Source organism: Hippoglossus stenolepis, chromosome 17 (assembly GCF_022539355.2).
Source record: "Hippoglossus stenolepis isolate QCI-W04-F060 chromosome 17, HSTE1.2, whole genome shotgun sequence".
NCBI classification, from domain to species: Eukaryota; Metazoa; Chordata; class Actinopteri; order Pleuronectiformes; family Pleuronectidae; genus Hippoglossus; species Hippoglossus stenolepis.
This window is the reverse complement of record NC_061499.1, coordinates 12,204,420-12,217,765: the sequence shown is the minus strand read 5'-3', so window position 1 is coordinate 12,217,765 and position 13,346 is coordinate 12,204,420. Positions and strand designations below refer to the sequence as shown.

Below are 13,346 nucleotides of genomic sequence, written 5' to 3'. Positions count from 1 at the left end.
TTATTTAGTAAATATATTGTGCTAGCTCCTATCAAAACAATGCTTTTGCGTTACATAGACAAACAGATACTGGTAGATTTATGAAAAACTCCTGAGAGGTAGCCAAGAAGCTGAGGAACTGATACCTTAGTGTGTATGGTAGCTAGAGCTGTAGCTGGAATTTGTGCCAGCCACAAAGATAATTAACTACATGATAAATGTTGTCTTTGGACATGCGGTCACCATAGGCGTGGCTCCCGAGGTATATTGTTTAGTTCCGTTCTACATCTACATGGAAGGAAATGACTGCGGTATCAATGTTAAAATAGTTTGAGCAACGCAGCGGGAGATTGTCCGCTCAGACGCGTTCACAACAGCACAGAAATCTCGTTCAGGTGAGGGGTGGTGCAGCAGTAGAGGTGTTTTTGTTTATAGCACATTGACACCAGCATAGATTAAAATCATCTTCTGCATGTATGACACTGCCTTTTTAACCATTTATGTATATATTTTTTGCATCTGTCCCGTGTTAGAAACGTCATCAACCCGCACGAATGCACGCCGAAAATCCTGCAAAGGATCACTCGCCGTGTTCTGACATTGGCTCATTCGAACTTTCTCTTTATTCTCACTTGGGGGCTGACAGAAGAAATTCTGCATAAAGTCCGAAGCCCCTCTCTCGAATTTAAGGAGATTAGCCAGAGTACAGGGCATGTCTGTAAGCAGCTCAAGTTAACACGTGAAAGCATGCACCTGGGATGGGGGTTAGTGGTTTAGAATCAGGAGAATTAGATTCTATTAAATTGCATTATGAAATGTGGGTGGAGCCAGAGGAGCCACATTTTCAGCCTCATCTACCACCATCAAGAATATGGTGTAAGCAAATATGACCAAATGTTTTTTGGGGAAATTAAACTTCAAGTAATTCTAAAATAATGTACTCCTCAGTAGTAAAGACGACACACTGTGGCACAAATAGCTTCATTAAAGACTCATTAACCACTCCAGAAATAACACACAAAACACAGAGTTTGTTAATGAAGTAGATACATTGCAAAAATATACAAGAGTCAATACATTAGAGAGCCAGAAATGCATTCCCTGATGGACAACTGAAAACTGCCAGACTGTATCTTAAGCCATTTTATGTCCCGCGGAGGATCACCGTAGTATTGGGTACGGACTTTCTCCGCACTTTTCCTTTCACACATGCACGACGCAGCAGGAGATTCTCTGCTTAGAGGCGTTCACAACAGCAACAAATCCTCGGCAGGGGTGTTGCAGCAGGCAGGGGCAAGATGTAACGTATTCATTCTGCTGCGGAGATCACATGTTCTTGTACATTGACCCCCCCACATCTCGAGGCTCTCACTTGGACATTTGCATTCACCTCCTCCAGAGAAACTCCAGAGGGTCTCCCGAGTTCAGTGCATGTGTAAAAGCAGCTTTAGATGATATACGTGATATTTTATGGTATCCTCAAATTAACACAACAACAAAACAACAACTTTGATAATTACATTCTCAAGAATATAGTGAGACTGTGTACATGTTAACTATGAAAATGAGAGAATCAAATTAAGTACCACTTGTAGAGATCACGTACAACTCTGAACTCATTGGTTAAGACTATGTGATGACATGCCTGACAGACAGCGTGTGCAAACTCTTGATTCTCCTCATTAAAATGGCGTCTGACATTATAGAATCGGCGCCATTGAAAGTATTTCATATAAGCCTCATTATCCTCATCCACTTTGAGGAGATACTCAGCCAGTGCAAAGGCACCAGAAAAGTCGTTTATGTGTATGAAGGAAGTACTTGGGAAAAAATTCTCATAGTTGCTTCTGGGTGGGCCCAAAGCAATTGGTACAGTGCCTGCTGAAAGAGCACCATTGAATGTTTCTGTGATGTAATCTGGGTGAACTGAATCCTCGAAGGAAAGGAAGAATTTGCATTTACTAATAGTTATGAAATATTTTTCTCCCTTCAAGTTCTTGGCAGAGGAGCTGTCAAAGATGTTCACCTTTACGTGTTTTGCAAGCTCACGGTAGTAGCTGTATCTAGCCTCTGTGCCTGTGTTAAGGTTAGTTGCATTCACAATCCAACAAACCAATAGATCTTTTTTAGGCAGCTCAAATTCCTTATCTATTTGCTTCTTGACGGTCAGTTGCCAGCGAGCAGGGATGTCTGCATCCCGCCTGTAGTTCAAGGTTAAATTAAAAAAGGATTCGATGCCTGGTATCTTGCGTGTGCTGGTGGGTGGGTCCATGTTAAACCAGATCCACCTTTGGAATTTGGGCCTTGGCGTGGTGGGAAGGTTGGACAGGTCATCTTTGATAGCTTTGTGAAATATCACAACTGCATTAGCTTGGGAGTATAAGGATCTATCATCCGTCAGGTGGCAGCTGTTGATGTTTAAATCCTTGCAGAGTTGAAAATCAAATTGTTTGTGCTCAGGCCAAAACCAAAGCAGCACAACAGGTTTGTTAGTCTTCTCCATCGCTGCGAGGCTGCTTGGCAGTGACGTGTTGGTATGCCTTGTCAGCCCCTTTGGGGGAGGGGGGCATCTTGGAGATGGAAAAGACTTATAGTACATTAAAAACAGGACTATGATTCCAGCCAGCATGATGGTCACTTTATGCAAGGCCCGCAAAAAAGAAGAAGTGGAAATGGGAGCCATTTTGAAACTGCAAGAAAAGAAAAACACATTTCTTAGTTATATTGTTGACATCATGACAATTATTAATATTACACATAACACAAGTCATCACACCAGTTAAGATTCTAATCTAATTGTCAAAGGTACTGTTAACTGCATGCAACATTAAAAGCCAAATAAACTATAGTACGTGTTTGTTTGAAACCAAATGAACATAATTTCTGCCCAATTTCTTTACAATTTCAAAACGTTCCTCTAATTAAAAGTGGTGCAATGTGTGAAGTGCTTGTATGGAGCCACTTTGGTGTTATGCAACCAGAATGATTATCGGGTTTGTAAACATATAAAATCATTTCTAAATAAAAGATATATATATAAATAAACATCAGGAAAAAATAATTAATTCTTTGAGTTTGGGTGGCTGGAGGAACATTAAATATGATATTCCTGGCTGATACATGAGAGTTCAGGAAAACTCATGTTTCAGTAAATAATATTCATATATTTTCCTCATAATATGTTGTTAAAAATTATAACAATAACCATATCCATAATATTTCTGCTTAGGACATGTTCGCTTTAGCTTCAGGCTTTGACCATGATATAATGAAGTGGCATTCACAACAGTAAATTAATTATTATCTATTTATCATGTAAAAGCAACTCTTAAATAACCGTGACAGAGAATGATCACAGGCGAGGCGACTAACACTCACCTTTCCACGGGGCTGGATGTGTCCAATTCTGCTGATTCTGATTCGGTTGTGACTTTTCAACCAGGGAAACGGAGGAGTCCGAAATCCTCAGCTCCTGTCCCGACAAGACTAACCTGTGGCGCCGGCTTTGCACTGCTGGACGAGCAATACTTGAAGATCACAATTTGTTGTGTGGCTCAGTGCGCGTGGAACAATCACATCCGCCTCGGCGTATCTTAAGCGGAACAAGGAAGTTACAAATGGGGGAACTAAGAGGACATGATACGTCGCAGGTGCTTCGAACCTGCTTAAAAGTGCGCCGCTGGAGCTGGACCCGCAGTCCACTGTTTCCCCCCGGAGTGTGACACCTGTGGCACCGGCTGCAAAACTCACAAAGATAATATGTGAAAAAAAAAGGACCCGGCGTGTAGTTCATGATTTAAACAGTTAAACAGGTGCTGTTCTTTTAAAATCTCCTCCTTTTTTTTTCATTTCCTAATTCTTGCTGAGTCACCAGAGCGCACCTTTTATTTTTTAATCCTTGACAGACCCTGGACTCCCATGATGTGATTAACATGGAGTCACGCCAGCAGTCAAACACAAAACATTCCTCAGTACAGTCTATTATCGGCCATTTAAGAAACATTATATGTGCTAACAGCTCTTGTTTACCAATGCCATAGATCTTACATTGTTTAGGACTTAAAGCTATTACCTCTTCCTTCATACTTGTTGGAGAGGTATGCCCACCAACATCCTCAGCACACCTGAAACTGACACTCCTTGAAGGTTCAGCGGAGAATGTTGTGACTGGCATACTTGCTAGGCTGAAAAAACAGCCACACAAATGCCCAGCATTCTTCTCACCGATGCCAGATCCATCATCAACAAAATATCTGAACTTACAGATAGCCGCACATAAACTCTTGCGTGACTGCTGCATTCTGATAATAACAGGCCAGGTGAGTTTAGTGCTGTTACAGTCATGGCTGTTTATATCCCGCCTGATGCTTACGCTAGCACTAGATTACATGCTTAGTGCTATTAACTAACAACAGAGTGAACATCCAGATGCAGCCCACATCATAGCCAGCAATTTTAATAATGTTGACTTAAAGGCTGTCTTCCCTAAATTCCATCAACACGTTACATGTGCTACTAGGGGGGGGCACACCTTTGACACACTAGACAAAGTTTACTCAAACATTAAGAAAGGTTTTAGATCAACACCACGACCCCACCTCAGAAAACAAGCTCAACCCACCACAAAGACTGTTCAGACCTGGCCTGAAGGAGCATCCTATCAGCTGATGGATTGTTTTGAAAGGACCAATTGGGACATTTTGAGAACCAAGACTTGGAGCACTACACCTTATCTGTACTCGGATACATCAAGAACAGTGTTGATAATGTCACTGTCAACAAAGTCATCCGGGTGTACACCAACTAGAAACCCTGGATGACAAAGGAAGTTAAACCTCTTCTCAAACACCTGGACACATTTCAGATCCGGCAAAAGATCCCTGTAGAGCACTGCTAAGGTGTGGCAAAAGCAGACTATAAGAACAAGATTGAAGGCCACTTCAACACCAACAACCCACAGCACGTTTGGCAGGGGATCCAGCACATCACCAACTACAGGAGCAGCATCCCAACGGTTGATAGCGACGCCTAGCAGAGGAACTTAACTGTTGCTTTTCTCCCTGATGAAAGCAACAGAGACTAATTCAACCTCCCCATCAGCCTCAAACCGCCTCACCCTCACTCTGCAGGAGCATGATGTAAGGTATGTGCTCAGAGCAGTGAACCCAAGGCCTCAGACTGTGAAAATAGGCCCACACCTCTCCTCCACCCTCATCCTTAGCACCGGTGCCCCCCAGAGCTGCATGCTGAGTCCCCTCCTCTACTCCCTCTACACCCCACCCCTGCCCTTACCCACCCAAACAACACCAGCATCAAGTTCGCGGACGACATGACTGTGGTTGGACTCATCACAGGAGGAGACGAAACAGCCTACAGAGATGAAGTCCAAAGACATGCTACATGGTGCTCTGAAAACAATCTGGTCCTGAACTCCACGAAAACCAAAGAAATCACAACAGACTGCCGCAGAGACCGAACAGACCCCAATCCCCTTTACATCGACGGGGACTGCGTGGAAAGGGTCCCCATCTTCAGGTTCCTGGGCACCCTCATTGCTGAGGACCTCTCCTGGACGGACAACACCACTGCAGCAGTCAAGAAGGCACAGCAGCAGCTCTACTCTGACCTGCTGCCCTCTGGCAGACACTGCAGGTCACTCAAATCACGGACAAACAGACTGAAAAACAGCTTCTACCCCACAGCCATAAGAGAACTGAGCTCTGCTTAATAACTGACACACTGACTGTTTGGGACCTGAAGTATTCACAATGTTTACAGATGTTTACATCCACTGCAATGCACCTTCTGTACGTGTACTAAATTGCAATACATGTACACATACAAATTTATTTGTTAAATTATCTGCTGTACTGTTTTTATATTAAAATTTCTTCTACCTCATATATACACTTTTTTTATTGCACCTTTTTACCTTTTTATGCTGTTTTTTATTTATATTATGCACCTTGAGGATTACTGCTGAATTTCTTTGTACACTGTGCAATGGATATAAAAGGATTCTATTCTATTCTATTTTACACAGATTTTGTGTATATAAATAATGGACTCTGTTGTAATATAATTGGCATTGTTACACATACTATGTACAATGTGTGGTAAATTGAAATGAGCACATTAGAAAAGTTTTCTATGTATTGATGAAATCTACCGTCTCTGTTCATTGCTCTTTATTTTTGTTGTTTTCTGCGGAGTGACATAAGAAGTCTACCTGCATGCTGCCACTTGACCACAGACAACAAGACAAAGTAGGCAGATTTCTCTGATTTGAATACATGTAAATTAATGAAAATGAAAAGCCCAGAACTTTTACTTGCAAAGCTGTAGGAAATAGTAGCACCTTGTGTCACTCTAGTTTGCTGCTGAAAATGGCTATATCAACGCCACAAACATTGAAATTCAAAGATCACTTCTTGAGTCTGGAAAGACGTTTCCTCAGCTGCTACTTTTGAGATTAGCAGTGAACTTTTTTGCCTCATCTTTAAGAGTAGATTAGATTAGAGTCTTTTCTAGTTTCAGAATGACACAGATGTTAGTACTGCACCACTGACTTCAGACCAGAGTTTTACTAGTCAAAAACATAATCACTTTCTACAGTAAATTGTATTTATTTATTTAATTAAATCTAAATCTAAATCTAAAATAAAAGTGTGCATTAGGCCTGTCAGCATGGTACCGTCTCTCTCTATTGAAAAGAAAATGGTCAGACTGACGGATTTGGGCTGGTAAATGAAGGCTCGCTTATTTAGGGTAAGGCACTTTTATTTATAAAACACCTTTCATACACAGAAGTAAATTCAAGTTGCTGTACAGGGACATTAAAAGCAACAGAGACAAAAAAGGAAACAATATAAAATATGAAAGCACAGTTTATAGCAAATTTCAGGGAAAATATAGGAGATTAAATTAAATTAAAGAATAAAATGGGTAAGAAATATTTAAAGACGTAAAAGAAATAAAAAGTATGTATAAAAATGTGATAATAAATTTGTAAAATAATAAAATTGAAATAGAATATAATACAGTGATGGTATAACCAAGTAAAATAGTTCAGTTGAAAGCACAGTTGTTGTTGATGATACAATGAAGTATAAATATAAATATAATCAAGCTGCACCAAATCACACACGCTCATAGATATCAGTTCTCTAAATGTGCCAGAGTTTTTTCATCAAGATCCATGAATTATTCCCTAGGAAAATGGGGAAAATGCCGAAACATCTTGGGATGTTGAAGAAAGTAAGAAAAAAAAAATCCTGGAACCGCACCCTGATCCAAAACCGCACAAACATTTAATAGGTTCTTCCCTGAACCATAATGCATCCTTCCACTAAGTTCAGTTGTTTTTGTGTAGTCTTGCTTACATCAAACAGACAAAAAAAATGACAGGGGTGAAAACATAACCTCCTCGGCGAAGATAATAACAAGAGAACATGCAGAGCTGCCTTTAGAGCACAAAACGACTGGAAGCTGGAACTTGTAGGTTCAGATGCATTTTTTCGCCCAAAGCCATGCAAACCAATAGAGTGGTTTGCATGGCTTTTGCAATGGTCACAAAGAATGGTTGAGTTTTTTCAGTTTCTGTTGTCTTCCTGCACACTTGTAAAAAATGCTGTTGTGTTGAAGTCTGTTGTGTTCATTAATGTGCAGATGGCTCAGCAGCATGGTGGCGCTCTGTCTGTCTTTCAGATGTGGCTATTAATAGAAATAAGAGGGGAATAATAGAAGAACTATACACTCTACAGCAGAGGTAGCCAACACGGTGCCCGTGGGCACCTGGTCGCCCGCAGGGACGCCGCCAGTCGCCCGCAAGGCATGCTCTAAATTAAAAAAAGAAAAAAAAATTAAAAAATGAAGAAAAAAAAGAAAAAATGAAATTTGAAATTTTAAAAAAAAGTCAAACCGCCATCTCACTCTATGCTGAGACAAGCTAGCGGGAGCAGCAACGATGGCGAGCTATGTACGAGACTAGCTGTCAGGACTCTACGGTATGAAGATGCGCATCTTTCGGTCTGTCGATAACAATCAAAGCCCCGTTGGAACAAATGAGTGGATTCAGAAAGTGAAACGCTGGAGTGCTTTTACTTTGAAACGTGTTCGGAAAGGGTTGTAAATACATTTGTGTCATAGACAGATAAACATTTTGGTTCACAGCAGAATAAACAGAGAAAATTATCTTTCAACTGTTTTTGAATGTTTATCTGATGATTTATGTCACAAACAAATGGTTGCAACACTTTCTGTAAGCCTTTTCAAAATAAAAGCACTCCAGAGTTTGTTAATGATATCCATTCCCTTGTTTAAAAAGGTTTTTTTATTGTGAAATATTTACAGGAGCGGAAAGATGCACGGCTTCATACTGTGTAGTACTGGTATTTATTTGAGTACAAGGGACTTCTTTCATACAAGGCAATACTGTTTGTGGCCATATTCAAATCAAAGCCTATATTTAAAAACATTGTGCTGCAGTAGCAGCTCCTCTGCAGAACATGATGTGGAACTGAGAAGCTACATATTTTGCATTGTAAATATGAATTGATATTAATTTGAATATTGTCATTGAATAGAAAAAGTTGCACAACTGCCTCTCTTTGTGTATATTTATTTCTTGTACATTCAGCCTTTAACCGAAATTGCAAAAAATAATAAATATGACCCTCCTAAGTGTTTTTTTTGGAAGATATCAGGGTGGTAGCTCTCGGCTTACGTTTGGAATTAAAAAGTGCTCTTGGGCTCGAAAAGGTTGGTGACCACTGCTCTACAGTGTTAACTGTCTTCTTGAAAGAAAGAAAGAAAGAAGAACGGTTGGATAAATAGATAGATAGATTTGTAGGTAGATAGATTTATTGATTAATTTATTGATTGATTGAAAGATAGATAAGACAGTAGCAGAGTGTTGATGGATAAGATATATCAACTTTTATCCAGTTAAGTGGATAAAGGGAATAGTTAGCTGGATGGGCCTGGAACTACGGTGTCCCCAGAGGCCCATTATAAGCTCCTCAGTGGAGGACCATCCACTCTCAGTGAGGCTGTGAATCATTAGGGGATATGTGGCTGCAGGCACATAATGAGTGTAAAACGCGCTGGGAAAACGTCAATCTGTCTTCGCCCAGGTCACTCGGAGATTACCTTTGTATGTAACATGCTTCAGTGTGGGAGTGACAGCGTCAGGTTAGACTGTGCTGCTATACAGTTTATGGGGTTGAGGAAGTACTGATATACACTGATATTGGATGAGGAGGAACTGAGGGGCTCTGACTTCATGTTTCCTGATACTGGATCATCATATCTTTCAGTTTGTCAGTAGATTACACCAATTTCCCTGGTGTACAGCAGAGGGACAGAAATTAAACCCTCTTTGTACTCCTACACCACAGTATAGTGCACCATACTACATGTGAGGGAAATACACTCCACTATATTTTTCTGACTGATGTGAGTCATAATCAGACTACGCTGGTAACAGGTGCACAGGAATATGAATGGAATTTTGCAACCCAGGTGAACTTCAGTATCAAAATAATGTCTTATTCAGAATAAGCTCAATAGTTAGAAAATTGCTGTCCTACAGACTCTGTCTTATGAGCAATTTTACATTTTAATTACATTTCCCTTATATTATGTTGTTTTTCTCAATTAAAATGTTTTTTAATGTCACAGTAACTTTCATGTGGTTTCAATATGTTTCATAAGTAAATTATCAGTGTTTGAGCATACAAATGTATTTTTCGCAATTTGATAAAATAATCTCATCTCAAAGGCTGACATTCATTCACACATTCAGTCAGTCATGTGAGAGGAACGAGTAACACACACATCTTTATCATCAGTATCAAACACACACACACACACACACACACACACACTGTAACTGTGATGTGTGGACGATTCTGTGATTATTTGCTTTCTTTGTCACTGAGAGTACGAGTTTGTATTTCACCTTCTACTGATGACTTAGTGAAACTGAAGGAACCTGAGAGGATTGTGGTGTCAGTGTGTGTGTCAGTGTGTGTATAGAGGAGGGTTGGGTCGACAAGAACAGGAAGATAAGGGGAAGTAGAAAAGCGATGAAGAGTGGAGGAGTGGAAGGACAGCAGAGGACGTGAGCAGAGTGGAGGTATGAAGGAGAGAGGAGTAAAGGGCTGAAAGAGGAGGAAGAGGAGGAGGAGATGAAGAAGGGAGATTATGCAATCAATCAATGAGTGCTCTTACAAAGACAACCAATTCGAAAATCAATTCACTCTCTGGGGCTCACAGCAAACAGGCGCTTCTTTCTCCATCCCTCTGTAGTTTACTCTTTTTCACTCTCTTCTTCAAACCATACACAGTCGTGGCACACACTCCAGCTCTCCCCTCAGCTCTTGACTAACAGCTGTACAAGTCCCTCTGTAAGCCCCCGACAGGAGGGAGAACATGCTGAGAGCACAATGAGACAGTGTAAGGTCAAAGGTCACACGGCTGGCTCGCTTAATTAATGCTGTCGCTGTGAGAAAGTTCAGCACAAGTGACCTACTCGCTTTTCAGGAAAGATGCCACCCTCTGTAAAAGGACAAATCGGTGCCTGTGTGTGTATCTATGACAGAGTGTGTGTGTGGGAGCCTAAAATCTGGAGAAGTCGAACATCTATTTCTTTCTTCATTCATTTAGTGTGTGTGTGTGTGTGTGTGTGTGTGTGTGTGTGTGTGTGTGTGTGTGTGTGTGTGTGTGTGTGTGTGTTTGTGTGTGTGTGTGTGTGTGTGTGTGTGTGTGTGTGTGTGTGTGTGTGTGTGTGTGTGTGTGTTTGTGTGACGTTTGTGTCCTGAGTTCAAGGGCATTCCCCCACCCACACACACACACACACACACACACACACACACACACACACACACTAAAACACACCACACATGGCGTGGCGTCCCTCCCAGTCTCTCCCCAAAAAACTATGTGAGGCAGAAAAAGTGGAAGAGAAGGAGCCAGCCTCTTCATGCCTCTCAGAATTCTCTCTTACTACATGGGTAAACGAATGGGATTTCTGTTTGTGCCAAAAACGTTCAAAGTCCTCCTGCTTATTTCCTGTTGCTGACCAGAGACTTGGCAGAGCAGCACAAAGCAGGAAGAGAGTGAAGCATGACCAGAACTGAAACAGCAGCAAAGAGAGAGTTCAAGGAAGGATATTAAGCAAAATAAAACTGGAACGTTGGAGCTGAAGAAAATGTTAGATAGGACATAAGAAACTACAGGAAATGAAATGATAGAGGAAAGCTTAGCGAGGCTTCCAGAGTTATTGGGTAAATTAAATAGTTCTACATTTTAGGAATTAGTATAGGACTGGGCTTTGCGTGGCGTGTGTATATTCTGGTTGCAGCTTTCCTTCTTCAACTGTAAAACTGACCTGCAGTAATAGACCAAGTTAAGACCGACTGCTGGACTCAATCTGCAGAACCATGAAACTGCACGACTGCTGCTGCACAAAGAGCTGTTCACTTATTTATTCAAAGTTCGGCAAAGAACACCTCAGTACGCAGAACCCCACACTGCAGGATCAGTTGCCTTTGTCATTGCTGTGAACGTGCTATTGTCAGATCAACAACGTCACTTCCATCAATGAGTCCCAGCCGCTGCTGCATCACAGCGCTGGTCACCTCTTTATTCAAAGTTTATTAATGTTGAATCTATGTGTCAAAATCGCACAAAATATAATACTGCACTTCCTTGGACCCTTAATACACATGCCAAGTGTGAAGACAATAAGATGAATGGTTCTCAAGATCTGCATTCCACATACAGACAAAACAACTGGAATCAGTAGATAGATATAAGCTAAACATAATCACTTTCATAGAAAAAGATTAGGTCTGTGTGTTGACTACAGAGTCGTTAGCTCGAAATAAAGCAAGGGGACACTGCTAGCATGGCTCTCTGTCTATCTGCTTGTGCTTTTGAAGCCAACTCATTAAAGGAATACTTTGACGTTTTGGAAACATTCTTGAAAGAAGGTAGATGAGAAGATTTATTGTGGCTCAGCGACGTAAAACTCTAGAGCTACAGTTGTAGAGAACATGGTGTGTCTGTGAATTGGCCCACGGACAATGGGAATCTTGGATAATAACCTATTTCCTCCCTGTGTACACACAAAGAGGAGCGGCTGACAACACACAGAGGCATGGATGTGGTCATTATAGCAGAAATCGATGCAGTGTCTTTCATCATTGCATAGTCCCACCAATTGAGGCCAAAGGTGCTTGTTAGCAGACAAATGTGTGTTCATCAGTCAAAGGTGGTGCTTTAATGATGCAGCTGCACTTTGTGAGAATTCTCATCTTCCGATGGCACTTACTGTTTCAGTACAATACATGGGTATATATATGTACAAATACACTAGACTGTATATTTCGACAATATGCTTTAAAGGTCCAGTGTGTAGAATTTGGCGACATCGAGCGGTAAAGTTGCACACTGCATCAGATTCCTCATTTGATTCCCTTCAAAATACTATAGAGCCAGTGTTCGGTTTGTCCCTTCTTGGTTACTGTAGAAACATGTAGGTGCAACATGGAAGACTTTGAGGAGGGGGACCTGCACCATCTCTAGACATAAAAGGCCCATTTTAAGGTAATTATACAGTAACGAAAACATACTTTTGAGTATGATATTCCATTTCTGCCAATAAATCCTACTAATTATTTCACACTGGACCTTTAAATGTACAATACGTAACTTCGGCCGCTGGGGGTCTCTCGATCAAAACAATAACAAAAGACCTACTTTGATGACGTCGTGAAGCAGCGTGGGATCATGGGAGTTGTTGTCTTCACCGTCACTGCCGATGAAAATCTACCTGACATGACTCAGGTGCAAATCATTTGACATTTCAATGAAGAATTGTTTCATGTTATATCTTTAAATGCTATCGAAAGTAGCATAGCTATCGAAATCTTACCAGCTATGGCGTTCTTGAAGGGGAACATCAAATTCTGTTCCCGGACTTGAGTCAGCGCCAGCTTGCCCCCAGTGAGTGAGTTTGGACGACAGAGAGGACCTGCTCCCGATGGAAATATTATGTATTTAAATATAAACGGCCCATTCTAGGGTATAGAAAACAACAATACGTACGATTTGGATGATCACACACTAGTGAAGACATCAATAGGATTATTTTAGATAAAATTTCTGCCAATAGATCCCTTTCACCTAAATCGTACACACAAACCCTTGAAATCTATATCCTGTTTTTCCTGTATCTCTCAGCATTTGACCAGCATCTGCTGTGTGGGCATCTGCCCAGCCAAGTAAACACGGCTCTTATTAACTATTAAAGACTTCACAGCAGGGACCGCAAAATATGCACCACATGCACACACACACAC

General features: G+C 41.0%; 1 protein-coding gene across 1 annotated transcript; it reads right to left on the bottom strand.

Annotated features, from left to right (window-relative positions):
• Window positions 1-944: 944 nt before the first annotated feature.
• LOC118124335 (4-galactosyl-N-acetylglucosaminide 3-alpha-L-fucosyltransferase 9-like) lies at window positions 945-3,712 on the bottom strand. Its single transcript, XM_035182003.1, has 2 exons — window positions 3,358-3,712; window positions 945-2,669 (listed from the first exon to the last, which is right to left on the bottom strand). Exon 2 carries the CDS (start codon window positions 2,660-2,662, stop codon window positions 1,553-1,555), a length of 1,110 nt encoding a protein of 369 aa, XP_035037894.1. The 5' UTR covers window positions 2,663-2,669; window positions 3,358-3,712; the 3' UTR covers window positions 945-1,552.
• Window positions 3,713-13,346: the final 9,634 nt, after the last annotated feature.

Bases quoted from the DNA above. Each gene is read 5' to 3' on its own strand.
- LOC118124335 (XM_035182003.1), bottom strand. From the start codon at position 2,662: ATGGCTCCCATTTCCACTTCTTCTTTTTTGCGGGCCTTGCATAAAGTG.